General features: G+C 37.1%; 2 protein-coding genes and 1 long non-coding RNA gene across 6 annotated transcripts; 1 reads left to right on the top strand and 2 right to left on the bottom strand.

Annotated features, from left to right (window-relative positions):
• Nucleotides 1-1,073: 1,073 nt before the first annotated feature.
• On the bottom strand, nt 1,074-5,903 carry LOC107415152 (lysine histidine transporter 1). 4 transcript variants are annotated; one of them, XM_048472221.2, is made up of 10 exons: nt 5,478-5,902; nt 4,624-5,218; nt 3,394-4,530; nt 3,150-3,304; nt 2,615-2,998; nt 2,110-2,503; nt 1,915-2,020; nt 1,712-1,803; nt 1,533-1,601; nt 1,074-1,438 (listed from the first exon to the last, which is right to left on the bottom strand). In XM_048472221.2, exons 4-10 carry the CDS (start codon nt 3,200-3,202, stop codon nt 1,340-1,342), a joined length of 1,197 nt encoding a protein of 398 aa, XP_048328178.2. In that variant the 5' UTR covers nt 3,203-3,304; nt 3,394-4,530; nt 4,624-5,218; nt 5,478-5,902; the 3' UTR covers nt 1,074-1,339. The 4 variants fall into 4 exon arrangements, with proteins under 4 accessions (XP_048328178.2, XP_048328179.2, XP_048328177.2 ...); XM_048472222.2 differs by having other exon boundaries at nt 3,394-4,511; XM_048472220.2 differs by lacking the exon at nt 4,624-5,218 and having other exon boundaries at nt 3,394-4,511.
• Nucleotides 5,904-6,035: 132 nt separating this feature from the next.
• LOC132803413 (uncharacterized) lies at nt 6,036-7,520 on the top strand. Its single transcript, XR_009638656.1, has 2 exons — nt 6,036-6,755; nt 6,868-7,520. It is a non-coding gene; the product is annotated as an uncharacterized LOC132803413 (long non-coding RNA).
• An 8,527-nt stretch (nt 7,521-16,047) lies between these two features.
• Nucleotides 16,048-19,988, bottom strand: LOC107415144 (uncharacterized). The gene is made up of 2 exons (XM_016023428.4): nt 18,513-19,988; nt 16,048-17,683 (listed from the first exon to the last, which is right to left on the bottom strand). The coding sequence occupies exons 1-2, from the start codon at nt 19,218-19,220 to the stop codon at nt 16,328-16,330; spliced, it is 2,064 nt and encodes a 687-aa protein (XP_015878914.3). The 5' UTR covers nt 19,221-19,988; the 3' UTR covers nt 16,048-16,327.
• Nucleotides 19,989-21,461: the final 1,473 nt, after the last annotated feature.

Raw genomic sequence — 21,461 nt, 5'->3', positions numbered from 1 at the left:
AACTTGCTCATCTTCCCCTATACACATAAATATATATATATATATATATGTTAGTGGCGCTGCACAAATCCCAGGCAGTTTTCTCATTCCTTTTCTGCCTTGATTCTTTGCAAGACCCCAAACTTCATATATTTGAAGTCAAATCAAGCCACTGCAGGAACAGGACGCTTCAAACTTTGGTTCTGATGCTGTTGCCTTCTACTGGGGTTTTCACTGATACTCCTGATGCCCCAGAACAGAAATAATGGTTCCTCATTCTTTTGCTGGCAGAGCCTTGTTTGATCAAATTTGGAGTTACTTCTTCAACTTGTTGACTTGAGCAAGAGGTTCCAGCAGTATTAATTCCAACAAGTTCTAATCTAAAAAGAAAGAAAGAAAGCATATTTATATGTATGAAATACGGACACATATAAACATCTATTTGTAAAATAACATGATTATATGTTATAATTTTTTATTTAATTTGGGAAAAATATCTAAAAGTGTCCGTATATACAACAATGTGGGTTCCACACACTGCCACATGGTGGTTGCAGTGCTTGAATGGTTCCACAATGAAAATTTTGGTGTTTGGCTGCATCCTAAGCATCCTTAGACGTTAAACCTATGCTCTTCATTTCTTCTCTTTTTTTATTTTTGTATGTATAATAATTTTTAAAAAAGCCTTTGTATTTTAAAAATGCTCTTCATTATCAGCTGATAGCTGACCTTTATAATAAAAAAATTTGGGAAACTTTTAAGTCTACTACCCTCCTTGAAGGAGACCACAATTGTAAGGAAGCATTTGTTATTTCCCTCCTGCTTATTTATTTATTAAAAAAAAAAAAATTGTTTATTGAAGGAAAACAAACATTTCCACTATTAATTCGGTGAAAACATAACCTAATCAAATTTTAAGGTATTAACACCGGTAGAAATGACAAAATTTTGCTCAAAAGCGAGCAAACTGCTCAGATTTGCTGGTATACATAAATGTCTAATGCAGAGCTAACATTTCAAACTGTGACCAATTAATACACTGCATAAAACAAACGAAACGGGGGGTGATATGCCAAAAAGCATACAAAGAGATGTATAACAAAACAAGCTTTAAAACGCATATATGGAGTTCAGTAAAGTTGGCTATGATCGAATTTACAAACTGCAGGTGTGGTGTCAATGAATACTGAACAAACACTGTTGAAATAATTTGTCCTGCATATGATTATGGCTTAACATCATCATCGATCATTTGCTTCGTAATCGTCGTTATCAGCTACTTTTTTTTTTTTTCCTTATCTGCTAAATAATTTTGCTTATATCTGGTACTTACTACCCGTTTAGCTGGGTGAAGATGAGTTTAAGAGTAAAACTTATAGGTCTTTGCTGAAAGTATGATCTGTCTCAACCCTCCAATAGGTGCTAGAACCATCAAAAGTATACCAACCACAATGCAGATCTGAAATTAATCAAAGTCATTTATAAGATTAGCTGAAATTTAAATATTTATGAACAAATGAACAAAAACTAACGGAAATGAAGATGTAACATGCCCAGTTCGTCCACCAAGATAAGCTGTACTTCCTTGGTTTTTTGACAATAAGCCAAATGATGCAAGGGAGCTGAAAAATATAACAATAAGATCATTAAAATACAAAAATCTAAATGTCAAAGAAAATCTTGAATGCTATTCCTGTGAATGGAGAGTAAAATAGAGGTAGTTGTTGCTTACATAGTATGTTGATGGGGCAAAAGCAAATCCTCCAAAAAATGAAAGAAGACCACCAAAGAAAGGGAAAGTAATGGCTACGAACATCGTTAATGCTGCAATATAAAGAACATGGGACTTCAATTGGTATCCATAACTGAGATTATGTCCACCTTGCTAATGTGGATTTTGCTCTTAAGTTTAGAGGAAAGTATATGTTTACATACCCACGTATACATTGCGTATAATGAAACGGAGCGTTGCGCTGGGTGGAAACTTTAACTTCTTTATGAATACAGATTCAATCATGTCAAACACTGGCATTGCATAAATCTACAGGAAAACAGAGAATAAAAAAACATTAGTTAATCGGCTAGTGAATGTCGATCAGTAAAATGAAGACTTAGAATTTGGAAATTCACCTGATAGCTGCCAATAACATGAATGACAACGAACATATTAGCCATTGCGATAAGCCATGCTGGTTTTTCCAATGAGATAAGGATATTGTCTTCAACATTATTTCCAAAGATCCAATATCCAATCAGAGCAACAGGGAAGTAGCACAGAGCAACAATTATATAGGCAACAATGACTCCTTTCCACATTGGACCCTTGGATGGCTTCTCTGGTGTAGATGGAATTGTTGCTTGGATCTCAAGGACCACATTGTGCCCAGCATAGGCACAAGCCACCTCACCCATGGCACCGAAGAAGTTGAAGACAGTTCCTGCAGCACTCTTGGCTTTGTAGCCATATTCCACATCTTTCTGGATACCCTTATCTATAGAAGCTCCCCAAGCAATGGTGGAGTAACTTCATGAAAATTTGGACCCCGAATTCTTAAGTTTCCATAACAATTTAATTCAAACACCATTTATCTTTGTTTTAGGCATTATGTAAAGAAAATGGGTATTAAACATTAACCTGAAGGACATTACTGCAGCAGCCAAAGAGACACCAGAGATGGAGTTGAAGTTGGGCAAATGGGATAGCACAAAATGAACAGAGGCAAAAATCATAATGAAGTAAGTAAGTTTGATATTCTTGCAGTTTGGGCACACAGTTTTATGGAACTTCTGCAGTGACGCTCCTCCAGTAACCATATAGACAATGTTCAGACCTACTTGAACAAGAAGTTGTTGAGGCACCACAATGTAAAGACCAAGTTTTTCTCCAAATGCATACTGACCCAGTTCATGGTATCTATCAAAACGTTTCCCTGGAACCATCTCATGCATCTCAACCATTTGCCATAGAGTGTACAATGTGATTATCCAAGATAGCACTAGAACAGCCACGCCAGGACCCCTGATAAAGCCAAAAAAAAAAAAAAAAAAAAAAGGAGAGCTCTCAATCGGATGACTCACAAATTGACATTACAAGTACTGTTTTTTCTGTCTATATAAGAACTTTAAATGCTGTTTTGAAAGAAAGAAAAGAGAGAGGTAAAAAGACATACCATCCAAGCTCTGACATGGCATAAGGGAGACCGAGGACACCAGCTCCAACCATAGCAGTAACATTGTGGAAAGCTGAGTACCACCATTTTGCATTCCTTGAAGATGTAATTGGAAGCCAATCTTCAATTTGCTTCCGCCTCCTGATTTCTTCGTCCTATATCATTCAAAACACAACATTTTCTAATCAATAATAAAATTCACCTAGAATTGCAGGTTAAATATCATAGAAGCTTTGTGGTCAACCTAAGGGTGTAGGGGATCATCGTTGCACTCGCCGGTGCGATGGAATTCCTACGATTCGAAGGGTGATATTTGGAATACAACTAATCAATGTTTTGTGGATCCCTCGTAGCCAAAAAGATTCCAATATAAAAATCTTTTTCAACTTGTCCAACTTGTGAGTTGTCAAATATAAGTCGGTTTCTTTCGTCAATAAATAATAATAATAATAAGTCGCTTTCTGATGTATACACAGAATGTTATACAATATTTTGTAAGCATGTTTTACTTTCCATTCAAAACAAAGAAGAGTTCAAAATTTCCAATCAACATCCAAAAGCCTTTCATTTAAATGCACTCAAAAGTCTTAATATGCGCAAAGTTGAAAATTCATCTCTTGTTTATTTATTTATTTTTGTTACGATTAAAAGAGTGAGAGAGAAGTAAGTCAAAAAGCAAATTAAGTGAGATATAAAAAAAAAGAAAAGTTCAAGCAGCAGCTTTGTTCCTTTAGTCAAAAAGGACAGTACTTGAGATATAAGAAAAGTCAAGCAGCAGTGTTTTTTTTTTTTTTTTTTTTTTTTTTTTTTTTTTTTTTTTGTAGCAGCAATACTTTCAACGGCCACCGATAACTTTGTTCGACCAGCTATTCCCTGCTTTGATGGTCACTATAACAATTGGAGTATTGGCAAGCGTTTTTGATGGAATTAAAGAAGCTGCAGCCGGCACAATAATGACAAATGGGTAAAAAATGGAGTTAGAAGGGCAGCGACTGAAAGATCTCAAGGCGAAAAATTATCTCTTCCAAGCCTTTGGCCGTTCAATATTAGAGACAATCCTTTGCAAAGATACCTCCGAGCACATTTGGGACTCTATGAAGAAAAAGTCTCAAGGATCAGCAACAGCAAAGAGGCAGCAGCTTCAAAAACTTCGTACGGAGTTTGAAACACTACAAATGAAATCGGGTGAATCTGTTACCAATTTCTTTTCACGGAAGATGGCAATCGTCAACAAGATGGGAATTCACGGCAACAAGAAGGAGGATGTCACCATAGTTGAGAAGATTCTTCGGTCAATGGCATCAAAATTTAATTTTGTTTTCTGTTCTATTGAAGAAGCCAATGATATTGAAGAACTTTCAACTGACGAATTGTAAAGTTCCTTGTTAGTTCGTGAACAGAACATCAATCAGCAGGAGAAAGAGGAGCAACCATATAGATGTTAAATTTCATTTCTGTCAATAATCTTACTTACTGCAAGAGTGAAAGATTGCTGACATAATGACCAAGCCTCTCAAGTTAGCATCGTTTTTCAAGCTCAGAAAATTGCTTGGAGTCTCCACTTTAGAAGGTCCGGTTTGAAGAAGCCAAAATATGTATTAAACTGAAAAATCTTTCAGTTGAAGGGAGGGATTATTAAGATATTAATTAATTTTTCAGTCAACATTTGTTCTAGTCAATTGTACCTACGAGTTATTGGTTTGTTCCTAGTTTTATGTGTTAGTGGGTTTAGTTTCCTAGTTTCATGCTTGTTACTGTTGGCTCTAAGTCTCTAAACAGAGCAGGTGATATGAGGCCCATGTATCAGAGTGTAGAAGCTTTCAAAATATAATAAAATATTTTATTATCTCTTTTTCTCCTATTTCTATCATATAATGACCCAAAGAAACACAATACAGTAGAAAAAGGTAGAACAACTACCTTTAATATATACTTTTTTTTTTTTTTTCACATTATTTATGCTGCAGCATAAAAAGAATCAGAGATGGTTATCAGATTCCAATCTTCGTTTTTCTCTATCAACATGCTTGCTGTTCTACAGTATGTTCATCATCAGGTTCAAGTTTATCCTGTAATTAACACAGTTTGTTCAAAGAGAAATTCAATATTTCCCCTTCTTTTTTTTTTTTCTCATCCGTCCCCATTTTCTTAGTAACAACCACATAATATGATTATAACTTCACCTAAACAAGAAACGCAGAACAGAACGAAAACCAACTGAAAGTGCAAAATATATGCATATTAAACATTGAACTAAACTCCAAAAGTAAAATTTCTGCAGGAAGTTGCAAAGAGAGACAGATATATAGAAAGAGAAGATGGACTAACACTTGTGCCAACGTAATTATTGTTCTGATGATCACTAGGAGCTTGAGTTCCCATAGCTCAGCTTTTGGATAGCTGAGAAAAATTGGGGCCGTTTCTAACTCTTTCTCTCTCTCCGTCTCTCTCTCTTTTTCCCTCTAACTCTTTTTCTGTGCTGTCTTTTTTCGTCTCTCTTTCTCTTCCTTACTCTATGCCACATAGACAAATAGGACCATTAGAAATGTTGTAGCCATCTGGCGTGGAAAATTCAAGTGTGACCATGCCTACAAGATTCAGAATATATGGAGCCCTCCACTTACAAAAAAAATACAAAAGTCTCAATTTATTGATTTGAATTTCGAAACCTCAAAAAAGTTGCTTCATTTAATTTTCAATATAAGTAAACATATTCGCTTTATGTGGGGTGCTATTGATCAATACAGTTTTGTCGGACTTTTAATGATGAAGAACCTCTTAGATGGTCTAATGTAAATATATTTGCTTTATGCGGGGTGCTATTGATCAATATTAATCAAAAAAGATGATCAGGTTTTGTTGGACTTTTAATGATCAGAACCTTTTAGATGGTCTAATGGGGACTCTCACCGCCGTTAATCCTTTTGCTTTTCTTAGCACACCAATTTTGATTTCAGAAGCAACATCGTAAGAAGTCCAACGTCCGACTTACCCCTGCGCACCTACAATATATATGCAAGTCCCCTTCACCTTTTTAGGGATATCACTAATCTTATTTTTTTCATTTATGCACATATATATATATATATATATATATAATTTTTTGGGTGAATGGAATATCTAATTTAATTTTAAGAGAATCTTATTTCCATCTCTCTTTTTTTTTTTTTTTTCATATATACATATACAGTATTTTATTTTTTTCAAAAGTACCAATTTGCCTTTAAGTACTATTGTTATATGAATTTAGTGAACGAGGGCGCTAAGAACCAGAAATTGCGTTTATATTTGAATCTTAAACATGTGTTTTTGCACTAAAATTGTGGAGCTGGGTTTCATGACCCACCGAGGGTGTGCAGTTTAACCCTTAAACCACGGTGATCGAATTGCACCGACCAATGATAGGCAGTGACAGTTGTCTGACCAATCGGTTAATCGGCACCGATCAAGGTGCTTCTGTTGGTGATGGTTAAGGATGCTTAAAAACCGGTGGTGACCGAAATCGATTGAATCCCTTACCCCCAAAATTTCCCATATCACAGCTCCGATAGATCTCTATTCTCTTTCTCAAATAACACAGCTCTAAGGTCTCTTCTCCCTCTCTAGGTGCGATATCGTATCTCCAATTTCAATTTTTATCGCTATTTCATTTTAGGGTTGCAACGTAAAATATATCCACTTGGAAATTTGAGACATATTCCCTGTCCAATTATTGCAGATATATGGTTGTGATTTTGTTAAGAGTAAAATAAAATAAAAAAAAAACCATCTTCTAATTATATATATGTGTGTATATGTATATATAAGAGGATTCTATTGTGCGGGCCATCTGCATTAGGACACGAACCAAAACCGATGCTTTTTGAAAAAAAATGTCTGCTTTTAGTGCGATCCATATGCGGACGGTCCGCACCGTAGAATTACTGTATATATATATATATATATATATATATATATATATATATATATATATATGTGCAAGCAGAATTAAAAAGAATATGAAGGTAGTTTGATGGAGGAACAACAACAGCAATGGCGACAAAACCATCAGCAACAACAGCAGAAACAGCAGCAGCAGTGGAAGCAGTAGCAGAAGCACCAAAAACAGAGTGAAATAGAGTGCTACAACAGCAAATAATAGAATCCAATTCAAAACTGGCCACACGTACCAGCTTCAATACTGCACCGTTTTAGTTCTTTACGTTAAGTTTAAATGTAGCATCTTGGTAGAAAAGCATGTAATAAAACCAGCTTGTTCATGCAGGTCCACCACATTTTCTCTTTCGTCTTTGTAAAGACCATATAAACTTGAGCATCAAGATAGCTTTCTAGATTGAATGTTTTGAAAAATAGATCATTATTTTCATTTTATTGACAACTTCTACATCATAATTGCTCTCTTTCTTTGTTTGATAGGTTCAAATTCCTGATGCTCACATATGAGGAAAGGACAAATCGGTTAATTGGACAATTGAATGCCTTATTGAAATCGAAAACCAACTGACAACCACCGACCGGCAACCGAACTTCACCGATCGACCGGTTTTAGAAGTTGAAAAATGAATTTTGAATCAATAACTGATCGACCAATCACTTTTCATCAAATGCAAGAAACTGACTGAAACGGATCGGTGCACACTCTTACACCCACCACTCAATACTATGTAGATGGGTGTGTCTGATGAACTATCCAATCAAATGGCAAAAACATGGCCCAAACTTGTGGAAGATTCAGCAATATTAGCACTGAGACTCTGGACTGTGTAGAGTTTCAAAGTCAATAATTGATTTGGACATTAGAAAATTCTTCACTGTCATGCTCATTGCAAATTCAATTTATATGTTATTTGACAATTTAATTTATTATTATAAAAAATTAATATTTTTAATTTAATTTTCAATATAAAAAATTAATATATAATCAAATATATTCAATTAGTATTTATCATTTTGGTATAGATCCTATCGATAATTATCGTTACAGATGATAAATAACAAAATCCTTAAATTATAACAAGCAAATTGGATTAAAAAAGTCATTGTGTTTGTTAATTCCTTCATACAACAAGGTTTTTTAATATGTATTTTTCAATATTAAACAGTGGTTATATCTCATATATGATAACCTTTTTTATCACCTCCATTGTTCATTAAACGGCTCAATCTCAATACTTACCTATGTTAATAGTCCTTTCAAAATCCGTAGGGAATGGTTTCAAAAACAAAAAGCATTCTACAAGAAAATGACATTTTAATTTTCATTTGACAAAGAATGTCAAACTTTGAAACCCACGCGAATTGGTTTAATATTGTGTACCAAAACACTCACCCCCAAGTCTACATTGAGAAAATGCCTTGAAACCACCAAGCCGCTGAATGCAGTATAATTTGATAATTAAAATTCTTAGCTAACTCAATTACTGCACACAAGGTTGGTAATGGTCCCTTGTTTACCAGTCTAACCATGCATCAAAACCCAAATAATCGAAACCGCTAAAGGATTTGAAATTTCAACAAATTCAACTCTCTCTGCTGGTAAAATTTATGTTGTTGTACATATCAGAGCAGTTAGCATTATTTTCCGATGAAGTGTGTGGCAAATAGGAAATTTTGTGTCCTTAACACTATGTACAAAACTATCATTGGCCAAATTGACTCATTGGTCATGGATGATTGTGCTTGGATGGTGAGGTCTTTAGGCGAGGTAAGTTACACCCCTATTTTGGGCAGCAAAAACAGAGCCAAATAGAGAGGGAAAAAGATGAGTAGAAAGAGAAAGTGAGAAAGAAAAGGCAGAGACAGGATAGGAAGATAATTCTCTTTTTTCTCCCCTTTGCAAGTACATCCTGCTATTTAAAACATAATCCTAACAACTTCAACAACAATTCCTAAACTGACTCCCACTACATCGATGTGATCACAAATAAAGGAAATCAAAACAACCTCAATTACGACTAAGTCAACTAATGAAATAACAAAGCAGAATACACATAAGCCAAGCAACCCCATGTAAGGGGGTCCCATCAATCCTTCCCCCTCAGAATATCCTTGTCCTCAAGGATGAACGAAGGGTAAGTCCTGCCAAAATGCCATTTATTCTCCCAGGTCGCATCATCCACCCTAGCTCCCACCCATTTAACCAAAATCTCTATCTTAGGCCGATAATGCCCTTTTTGGACGACCCTGGTATCCAATATTCGCTCGGGCTGAGGAACCGAAGGATCCAAGTCTGCCATGGGAGGAAGGTTTGGTAGTGCAACAGGTACCGATCCTTCATGTTTCTTCAAAAGGGTAACATGAAAGACATCATGAGTCAAAGAACTTGGAGGCAGTTCCAGCTTATAAGCCATAGGTCCAATGCGTTCCAAAACACGATACGGATCGTAAAATTTTGGAGAAAGTTTTAACCATTTGCGTGAGACAACCGAATGCTGCCGATATTGTTGTAATTTTAGATAGACGAAGTCCCCACCTGGAATTCCACTTCCCTCTGACCCGAATCAGCCCTTGTCTTCATGCGGTTCTGAGCCAGAACTAGATTTTTGCGCAGTGCTCTTAAAATTTCATCATGTTCCCTAAGTTGGACATCCACTACCTGTACTTTAGTGGTGCACAGAATGTAAGACAACAAGGAAGGAGGGGGGTGACCATACATGGCCTCAAATGGAGTCACCTTTGTTGCCGAATGTTGGGAAGTATCATAGCTGTCTTCAGCCTAAACCACCCAATCCGACCACTTCCGGGGTTAATCATGAACAAAGCACCGTAGGTACTGTTCCAAGGAGCGATTAAGGACTTCGGTCTTTCCGTCGGTCTGCGGATGGTGACTGGAACTCATCTTAAGTGTAGTACCCTGTAATTGAAACAAAGTTTTCCAAAACAGATTGGTGAAAATTTATCACGACCGCTTACGATGGAAGTCGGCACGCCATGTAGTTTGATCACATTATCGGCAAAGGCCTTAGCCACCATTGTTGCCGTATAGGGGTGCTTTAAAGGAATAAAGTGACCATATTTGGTTAACCTGTCTACTACCACCATAATTGTGGTAAAGCCATGGAAAGAAGGAAGTCCTTTAATGAAATCCATAGACACATCAGACCATACACGGCCGGGAATGGGAAGTGGTTGAAGGAGTCCTGCCGGCTTAGTGCAATCACTTTTAAAACGTTGGCAAGTCTCATAATTTTTAATAAATTCTCTGACTGAGAATTTGAGTCCAGGCCAAAAGAAATCTCCTTTTATCCTACTAAGAGTCCTTAAGTAACCAAAGTGACCCCCTATGGAAGATAAATGGTATTCTGTTAGTAGAGTGGGAATTAGAGTTTATTTAGGATTCAAACATACCCGATTATTTTTAAACCAAACCCCATCTCTCTGGCTATAATCCGATCCTACAAACCGTGCATAATAGTCATTTGCGAGCACCTCTTTCTTAAGAGCACACCACCAATCGGCTTGAGGCAAGGTGATCGCATGACACTGAAACTCCTCTTTCCGAGATAGAGCATCAGCCCCTTAGTTTTCTCACCCTTTTTTATACTCAATGGACTAGTCATAACCCATGAGTTTTGGTAACCAATGAGCCTGGGTTGGTGTCGTGATTCTCTGTTCAAGTAAATATTTTAGGCTCCGCTGATCCGTACGAACTACAAACGGCTTTCCAAGCAAATAAGGGCACCATTTTCTAATGGCCTTTACAATAGCCATCATCTCTTTTTCACACACCGACAGAGACAAATAGGACGGCTTCAAAGCTTCACGAAAGTAGGCCACTGGTCGACTCTGTTGGATGAGAATCGTCCCAATCCCATTGCCGCATGCATCGCTCTCCACTATAAATGGTTGGGAGAAGTCAGGAAGGCAAAGCATTGGTGGTGTTGTCAATGCCTGCTTGAGTCGGGCAAACGCTCCTGTGGTTTCCGACGTCCAATGAAACCCGTTTTTAGTGAGGAGCTTGGTTAGACTGGCTGCAATTCCACCGAACCCGCTTATAAACTTCCGATGGTACCCTGCAAGATCAAGGAATTCGTGAACTTCTTTTGGCGTGGAGGGCACGGGCCAATCAATGACCGCCTAAATTTTTGCTAGATCCACACAAACACCCTCATGCGTAATAATGTGTCCTAAATAGTCTACTTGGGAAACACCAAATCTGCACTTGGACTCCTTAGCAAATAGTTTATTAGAAGTTAAGATTTCTAAGACAGTGCGTAAATGGGAAAGGTGCTCGGTCTAAGTTTTGCTATAAACCAAAATATCATCAAAGAAAATGAGTACCATTTTACGGAGATAAGGCTGAAATAAATCATTCATCAATCCCTGAAAGGTAGCTGGAGCATTGGTGAGCCCGAACGGCATCACGATAAATTCGTAATGGCCTTCATGCATTCGGAAGGCCGTCTTATGGATGTCTTCGTCTTTCACCCGAATCTGGTGGTATCCGGCCCTCAAATCAAGCTTTGAAAAATACCAGGCTCCATGCAACTCGTCCAGTAATTCATCAATGACCGAAATAGGATGCTTGTCTTTAATGGTGATGTTATTGAGTGCTCTAAAATCAACGCAGAACCTCCATGAACCATTGGATTTCTTAACCAGCAATACTGGCGAGGAGAAGGGGCTACTACTCGGACGGATTAGTCCTGCCTCAAGCATTTCTTTGACCATCCTTTCGATCTGCGCTTTCTGATAGTAGGGGTATTGGTATGGCCGCACATTGACTGAAGTACGATTGGGTTGCGTTGGTATGGCATGGTCTCGATTCCGTCGTGGGGGTAACTTGATGGGCTCGGAAAAGATCCGCTAAAATTCGTCGAGTAACTCCATCATCTCTACGGGTAACTCTGCATGTTGTCCCTCATTTTGACCTACCATATGCATTAAAAAAAAACATCTCTCCCTCTGGGTGGTTAATTTCCTTATCTCTTAAGGCTTGAGATGGACCCTGGGTAAGCCCCCTGCAAAACATGCCTCTATCCCCCCACATTGAAGGCCATTGTGAGCTTACTATAGTCAGTCTCGATGGCTCCTAAGGTTTGCAACCATTGCACGCCCAATACCACTTGGCAAGCCGCCACCGACAGCACATAAAAATCAGTTTTGATAATGCAATTTTGAATAACCAGTGTGAGTCCAACACACCTACCAGAGCGCTCCAATTTATCTCCCAATGCCACTAGGACCTGGATATTGGCATGCTGCATGATTGGTATTCCAAGACATTGAACTAAAGCTTTATCAATGAAGTTATGCATGCTTCCTCCATCGATTAATACCACCACTTCATGGTTTTGCAGCTTTCCTCGGACCCGAATTGTTCGTGGATGAACAGCCTTTGCTATAGAATGTATGGAAATCTCAGGCATAGCATCGTCTCTATTTGATTCCTCCTGTTATGGTTCTGATTCTTCCTCGAGTGGATCTTCAATCATGAATAGTTGGGGACGTCGACAGCATTGCCTCGGCATGAATCTTTCATCATAGTAAAAATAGAGCCCTTTAGCTCGATGGTCTTTTGCCTCGTGACTAGAGATGTGTCGAATGTTGCTGTTGTTTTGTACTGTAGGCAGTGGTCCCAATACCCCTACAGCCGGATCGACAGTGGCTCGAGAGATCAAGGATCCCCCACTTTGGCGGCCGATGGTGGAGTTCCTCTTTTGCCACTGGTTCTGCTCCTCAATGAGCCTCGCCACCCCAGTGGCATCCGCAAGAGACCGTGGATGCTTAATCTTGACGTCTAAGCGTATATCCTCCCGAAGTCCGGCAATAAAGGCCCCAACCAAGAATCATTTGGGTAGCTTGTCAATTTGTTGGGATAGCCTCTTGAACTCGAACTAGTATCTTTCCACAGTAGTCACTTGTTTTAACCTAGTAAGAGCTTCCGACGGATCGTCGTATTCCATCGATCCAAATCGGTGCAAAACTGCCTTAATTAACTCGGCCCAAATGAGAGGTCCCTTGAATTTGCTAAGCCACTGATACCATTGTAGGGCCACCCCATCAAGGTGGTATGAAGCTAGTTGCACCTACTGTAATGGTTCAATTTGCTTCAATTCAAAATACTGCTCACTCCTGTAAATCCAACCATGCAGATCACCACCGTCAAACCTGGGAAAATCAAGCTTGGGTCTCGAGAAGCTTGATTCCGTCAAATTGGAAGGAGGTGGGGCTCTTGTGTATGAGCTCATCTTGTTGGTAAAGTGCTCACCTTGACTAGCCCGTGGATAATCCCTTTCAGCAATCTGGGATGTTCGGATGTGTAGAGTTTGAAGGTTAGATATCACCGTCTGGAGCGTGACATTAATCTGCCCCAAGCTAGAGTTTATCTGGTTGAATGTGTTATCATGTTGACGTAGGGCTTCCTCCACTTCAGCTTGAAATTCAGCAAGTGCCTTGGCTCTAGTTTCCATTCGAAGGAACCAGGCTCTGAAACCAAATGTCTTTAGGTGAGGTAAGTTATGCCCCTATTTTGGGCAGGCAAAACAGAGCCAAACAGGGAGGAAAAAAATGAGTAGAGAGATAAAGTGAGAAAGAAAAGGCAGAGACGGGATAGGAAGATAATTCTCTTTTTCTCCCCTCTGCAAGTACATCCTGCTATTTAAAACATAATCCTAACAACTTCAACAACAATTCCTAAACTGACTCCCACTACACCAATGTGATCACAAATAAAGGAAATCAAAACAACCTCAATTATGACTAAGTCAACTAATGAAATAACAAAGCAGAATACATATAAGCCAAGCGTGCAAGTGCCATGCAAACCCAACCCCACGTAAGAGGGTCCCATCATTGGATTTATCCTGATGATGCAAACATGAACGAATATGTTGGACTTACTTATAAGGATAGAGAAATTTCTACACCCAAAGGGGTGAATCAGTGGTAGGAAGCCGACTCAACTCATCACACCTACTTGCAGGAGTTGCGAGTTCAAGTCTTGGCACACCCCATTTGGGTCTTGGTGTGGATTCCATATGCTGCGCACTGTGAGAGAGGATGATAGGGACAACCGGGCGGTGGTGAGCTGAGCAGCTTGTAGACTCATGCATAGTTATAAACCTATAACTACTAATGATCCACAGTTCCTAAAGTCCCGACCAATAATACTCATCAGGAGATTCATTTTTTATTTACTCAAAAAAAAGAAAAGATAGAGAAATTTTATTTTATTTTTTTTAAGAAAAAGAAAAGAAAAGCAGCAAGTAAATTAATTGAGAATATCAGACGCAATGACATCATTTTGCTGAAATTTGATGTACTTGCTACTGTCACCGTGACGCTCCACCATGTAATAGACATGAATTATAAACTTAGATTATATTGTATTTTTATGGAAATATATAAGAGTTTTCTTTTTCTTTTTTCTTTTTTTTTTCTCTAGGTTATTTTTCCAAAAATAACACCAAACACTGTGAGAGGAAAAAAATTGCTGGGTCCTGGGCATGGCAAGTAGATTGGGATTCAATGGATTATAACTGCTGGAGCACTACAGATGCATAGCATCGATTTTGACCCCAAAACTCATGCATACCAAGCTTATTAGTATCTCTATCATTTTTGAGAGAATGTGACTAGAGCAATTTTGTCGAATGAGACTAATTAATAGATGTTATAGATTTGAGATATACGTTTTTCCCTTTTGAATTGATACATTAGCCCATTACTAGAAATTTTTTTTTTTTTTTTGTTTATTTTGGCAACATAAATCATAACACATTCTAGATTTATTTATTGTTAAAAATCCATGGATATGACAAATATAAAAAATTACGATTTATTCAACTAGTTTTTTAAAATTTTAAACTATTAATCGATATAGCATCAGTTCTCACCTTACTCCCACAACTCATTTTTGTTAAACCATTTAAGATTAAACCTTATTAAATTTTTGTTCTTTTAAAAAAAAGGATCTTTGACTATAAAAATAATATTTGATATATTCAGACAAATGAAACTATGTAAGCATATACACTTCCCCAGCTCTAGTTTGTAATTTATAGTCAATAATTTCGGGTTTATATTTCATAAAATGTGATTGTAGGTTTCATCACCTCATGTCAAGGAAGGAGAACAATTTATATCCAAATATACGTAACCCACTGTTGACTTACTTTAGTTTTATAAATATATTTGATGTGTCATTTAGGTATCTTCGAAGAAATTATCCATATAACTACTCCCTGTATGGCTAGGGATCAAATTGAATCCGTAATTTACTTTGAAATTGAAAAAGGAATTGTTTTTTAGTCAACGTTTCATGGTTCATGGCATCAACTGCCATCAGAAATTCATGCTACACTCTAATGGCCATCAGGCCTCAACTTCAATTGTTCAACCATAAGTAGCTAACCACCACTACTCATAGCACAAAACATATAGAGTTTTCCCGTCTTTTTTTTTTCTTCTTTTTTTTTTTTATATAATAAATAATTTTCTTGTTATTTTATTTATTAGTTTTTGGATGGATTAGATTATAAAGTGTAAACGATACGATGATGAGCCTCACCAACACCCTCAGTCTTTGGATCGGAACTCTTCTCTTTCTATGCACGGCCCACACTGGGTTGGCCTAAATATTTTGGGATCTAGTTATTGGGCTAATAATAAACCCATTTAGAAAGATAACTGTCAAGATTTGGAAACGATTCAAGCATACCCATTATGTGGCAAGTGGCACTATCCAGTCTCCAGAGCTTACCAGAAGCAACATAGATCTATTTGTTCCCCCCAAAAAAAAAATAAATAAATAAAAATAAAAATAAATAAATAAAAATAAATAACTAACTTGATCTACTAATTAGAAGCATATCTCATACTACTTATTTTTTTAAGAAAAAGTTTTTTTTTTTTTTTTTTTTTGGCCTTTTTCTTTTATTTGTTCTTCTACTAGACATTGAGGAAGTTGATCACACAGGATACATTATAAAAATACAACGAGAACATTATACCACTACACAAAATAAACAACCAAAGGGCAAAGGGTGCACATATTCAACAAGAAGTTGCTAGTGAAACAGCTAAAGAAACTTGCTCATCTTCCCCTATACACTTATAAATATATATATATATATATATATATGTTAGTGGCTCTGCACAAATCCCAGGCAGTTTTCGCATTCCTTTTCTGCCTTGATTCTTTGCAAGACCCCAAACTTCATATATTTCAAGTCAAATCAAGCCACTGCAGGAACAGGACGCTTCAAACTTTGGTTCTGATGCTGTTGCCTGCTAACTGGGGTTTTCACCGATACTCCTGATGCCCCAAAACAGAAATACTGGTTCCTCAGCCTTTTGCTAGCAGAGCCTTGTTTGATCAAATTTTGAGCTACTTCAACTTGTTGATTTGAGCAAGAGGGTCCAGCAATATCATTATCATCAATACAAATACCCTTTTGCTTATCCAATGAAGTGGGTGAAGAAATTGACGATTTTGAGAATGAACTAGACCGAGATCGACCTGGAACGCTTATATGTGGCATTGCCTGCATAACACCATGCTTTAGGCCCAAAGCAAACTTCTTCTTGGCCGAGGGACTTGATTGATTGCTCCTCACTGAAAGTGTCCTTTTGTTATTAGGAAGTGATGGAGGTTTGGAAAATCTCTGGCGCAGGGGAGTTGGAGTACAACCATCTGAAGTGGTGTTCTTCATCTTGTTGGACTCGATTGAATTACCTTGCTCTGCTGATTTCTTGAATCTTTGAGGCCTTTTCTCTTTGATACGAGGCCATCGCAGAACACGTTTCAATCGCTGTGCTGCATGGTTTACAGAACCAGGTTTTGTACTGCTGCTGGATGGTCTATGATGGTTCTCATTGTTGGTGTCATCAGCACTCATGTCCACAGAAGAAGAACTCATATGTCCAGGACTTCCCTGATGATGATCAGCACTGCCATCTGATGCATTCTCAATCCCTGTATACAAGAATATCTCTGTATCAGAAATTCTAAATGATGTTCCTGGACTGCTTCCACTGCCTTGCATCTTCAACCGCAAAGCAATGACTTTTCTTGCATTGCAACCCTGGCTACCAAACATTCCCCCTGCTGATATTAACTGTCTGATTAGTATATCAGACGATGCAGAACGTGGCCGTTGCCTGAGGTAATCAAGTGGGGTCATGCCTTCCACATCACGGACATTAACATCTATGGAATGAGCAGTCATCAGGAGCTGAACCAACTCGGAATGAACGTTCCCAATGATGGCCATGTGAAGAGCAGTCCTTTCTTCTTTATTCTTGGCATTGATGATGTCCTGGATGTTAAAAACCTTCCCACACACCAACTGCTTCAGAAGCTCGATTTGTTTGTCCAGCCTCCGAAAATCATGAGTTTGGAAACCGGATATAGCCTTGTGGAGATAAGTTTCTCCTAAATTGTTAGTCGAATGAATGGAAGAAGGCGATGAAGATATGAGAGCTTCAACTGCTACTAATTGGCCTCTGTAAGCAGCCACATGTAGTGCTGTGTTTCCCTGATGATCCGTGGAGTTGATGATGTCATAGGATGCTACAAGATGTTTCAGAACCTGCATCAGAAATGCTAGTTTGGTTATGAATGCAGTGGATCAAGATCATTGCAAATGGTTGTGGTAAATTAAATATGAACCAACCAGTAGAAGAACAATGGATGTTGGATAAGCAGCAGGATTCGGTACTCTTTCAATGAGAAATATTTGTGACTGATGGTTCATATCGTCCATTCCATCCCAATACAATTCAAACAAATTGATTGACTTTCGTAATTAGGAGGAAACATGGAAATTGACTTCTAGAACACTAGATACTACTAAAAGTTTAGCATATAAACACAATAAAGTAGCAAAATTTAATATACGTACTGGTTTAAAATATTTGGATGAAATGAACAGAAGCCTAGGAAAAAGTCGGCGACCAAAATTTCACTGTCAACTCCTATTATATTAGATTATATCCGCAAAAAAACAATCAATCTTGCACTAAAGTTGACATGATAAGTAAGTTAACAGAACTAACCCCCCATAAAAAATGAAATCTAGATTAAAACACACACACACACACACACACACACACACACACACACACAGTGTCTCAGTTAGTATCCCTTTTCTCTCATGCTTCTTATCTCAAGCACAAAAATACTTTCAACTTCAACATTGCTAACAAGAAATTTCTGGACTTGGAGTGACCACCATTTTCAAGAACAATTATATGATATGAGAGAAGACTGAAAACAATTGATTTTTTCAATTGATTCAGATCATTAAGGAGGTAATATACTCGTAAAACAGAAGCAATTCAGAAACAACAAAATCTTGCACCTCAAGGTAGAACAAAAAGCAAATATTTCCATATAGCACATGAGAGTGGAAAACTGACCTCAACCTGCCCTCTTCCAGCTGCAGCATGCAGGATAGTTGAGCCTTGAACATCCCTATAAGCCAAAACGTCAGAGCAATTAGCAAGAAGCTCTTCCAAAATTTTCAAGTTTCCTCCTCTAGCAGCAGCATGAACAGCCCTATTTATCATTTCCCATTTGTAAACAGAAGGAATTTCCCCTATATGTTCCTCCAACTCTCCACCTTTTCCTGTCACAAACCTTGGTGAAGATGCAAAGTCAAAGAGCAGCCTAAAAACCTCAGAGTTCTTGCTCCTGGCAGCAGCATAAAGAATATCAGTAACACCATATTCTCCTTCACCAAAAACCAGAAGAGGGTTTCTCTCAAGCAGTTCTTGAACAAATCCAAGGTCTCCAGCTGAGGCAGCCGTGTACATAAACCACCCTCCATAGCCAGCCCGGATCAGAGAGTTTTTCCCTTTTTTGGATTCACACTGAAATAAGAGCTTTCTGGCAACCTGAGAACGGCACTTGGCTACATCATCAAATTGTTCTTCATCATCCCAAACAGTCTCAAGGCGACGAATCCGGCGCAGAGAGGTAAGTTTGATAAGGTGGTTGTTGTCAATCCGGAGTAGCTCCCGGACCAAATCATAGTGGCCATTAGCAGCTGCCCAATCAATTGGAGAAGCATACCACCATTGATCTCCGGTGCTTTCCCACCGAAGAGGGAAATATGTTGGAGGCATTGCAAAGAGAGAAGAAACTAGAAAGATGATATATATAAATGCAAAGAGCAACACTTTGAATACCTGATTGATCCAAACTTTTTTTTTTTGCTGAAACAGTTCAAGAACTTCAACAGGGTAAAACGAGAGACGTACAGACAGAAGTGAAGAGCATACAGGTTTCTCGGAAAAAAAAAAAAAGGAAAAAGAAAAAAGAAAACAAAGAAACTGAGAGAGAAAGAAAGATCCTATCGGGTTCTCTGAATGATAAAACTACGAAACCTGCACACAGTTATAAGTAAAGGTGAAAACTGAAAAAGTAAACTTGCTCAAAAAGGCAACAACGAAGGACCAGCAAGATGGATGAGTTTAAGAAATCCAAGATTCAAACAAAGAGTTAATGAAAAGAAAACCAATAAATCCACACACAAGCAGACAAAGAGAAGATGATCCTTTTAGTACACATGTGCAAGCAGATAAACTACCTGCATCAAAAACCAACTTAAGACTCTGATATAGAAAACCAAGAAGAAAAGCGGCATAGCGTGGGAAAATAAAAGAAGCAGAGAGAGGAGTGAGAGTAGCGTTTGTTGCCAAGGTTAAAGAAGAATAATCAATGACATCAAGTGGGTATTGATATGATAAAGGAAACAGCCATTATTGCTCACACAAAATGGAACCCAGAAAATGAAACAGAACTTTCAAGGGAAAATAAAATAAAATTGCAGTAGAACGATATGGTAATAAGGTCAATATCAAAACTGTTCTGGATAAATATTGTTTTGCAAAACAATTTATTTTATTTATATATATATATATATATTTTTTTTTTCAGGATGGAGAACAAAATAACCCAAAAGGAAAATGTTAGAATTTGGAAAGAAATTATATAATAGAAAAGGTCAGTGAAAGTGCAGTTAAAGGTGCAAAGACAATGATGTTGATCATAACTGGTGCATGTTGGATGGCTTAATTTACTGCAAGTGTGTTTGGAATGATGGAAAAAGAAAGAGGTAAAGATGCTAAACCACAAGGATTAAGAAATTAATTATCTATATATGTACAATACTATGCTCAAATATTTCGGATGATCATAAAGAAATCTAAGATAAAACTCAGGGACAGAATGAGACAGATTAGTTGGAAGTTTTGCGTCAACGGTATCTAGAGATCTTTTTTTTTTTTACAATTTTTTTTTTTTATGTTACATATTTCATTTATTTTTTAAGAACTAATATAATAAATACTATTCTAAATTGTTCTAAATCTTACCAAATGGAGTTTCATCCTTATAAATAATTATTATCTAATTTATTTTAGTTTTGTTTGGGTTCAATTCTTGTAAATTAAGGCTTACTTTCTTCTTTGCGTAGTTAGATATAATCCATTAAGCCACGCTTGGAAGAAGTAGCGGTATACTTTTAACTTCGCAATCCACATGCTCTGTCTCAGTCAACTACTCTCATCTAAATATTTATTTATTTTTTCTTTATTTTTTGGTTAAAAAACAACATATATTCTGATGTCTAAGTTTATATTCTCCTGATGTTGATTCCCAAACTTGAAAAAATTTCCATTATTTTATTTTACCAACTATTTTAAGCTCCTAATTTTGTCCACTCTTTTTTTTATTTTTCCTTTTTCCCTTAGCATATATATATATATATATATATATATGTATGCAAGTTTTACCAATTGTTTTAAAACTCTGTCTGGTTTGGTTCTAACTATTGAAATTCTGTATTTACCTTTAAGATTTCGTCCAATTCTAAGTTAATTCCAACCGGCATTTGACGCAGAAATATTATAACCTCATAGAAATATAACTAAAAAGATACGAAGTAAATGGTCGGTGGATTTTTCAAACTTACATAATAACTATTAGGTTGCCTAAAATTCTAGATCTCCTAAACTGCATAAAAATAGATATCAAGTTCGAACCCACAATTTTGATTAGTGTTGTTTATTTTTAGCTTTCCCACCCACCATAATCACGTGTTATGTATCATGAACTTATGCATAGATATAGTCAACATAGTGACACATATTAAATAAATAAAAAGATTACATAAAAACATAAGCTCGTATACATGTAATGATAATTAAATGTGTATAATACATCATGCATACATCCAATCTCTAAACAAAATTTTATCTAGCATTCATCATATTACCAATAATAGGATATATTTTTATTACCCTATTACCAGTAATAGGATAGATTCCAAAAACAAATTTGTCCAAAATTTCAGCATAAGAGAC

The sequence above is a fragment of the Ziziphus jujuba genome, chromosome 4 (assembly GCF_031755915.1).
Source record: "Ziziphus jujuba cultivar Dongzao chromosome 4, ASM3175591v1".
NCBI classification, from domain to species: Eukaryota; Viridiplantae; Streptophyta; class Magnoliopsida; order Rosales; family Rhamnaceae; genus Ziziphus; species Ziziphus jujuba.
Note: the sequence above shows the minus strand (reverse complement) of the source record. Positions and strands in the feature narration are given on the sequence as shown.

Coding starts and splice junctions, on each gene's coding strand:
- LOC107415152 (XM_016023436.4), bottom strand. CDS start 5,531: ATGGGAACTCAAGCTCCTAGTGATCATCAGAACAATAATTACGTTGGC. Junction 1,804..1,914: donor TATACGCAATGTATACGTGG/GTATGTAAACAT, acceptor TTTATATTGCAG/CATTAACGATGTTCGTAGCC. Junction 1,439..1,532: donor TATCTTGGTGGACGAACTGG/GCATGTTACATC, acceptor GATTAATTTCAG/ATCTGCATTGTGGTTGGTAT.
- LOC107415144 (XM_016023428.4), bottom strand. CDS start 19,220: ATGCCTCCAACATATTTCCCTCTTCGGTGGGAAAGCACCGGAGATCAA. Junction 17,684..18,512: donor CTGGAAGAGGGCAGGTTGAG/GTCAGTTTTCCA, acceptor TTTCTGATGCAG/GTTCTGAAACATCTTGTAGC.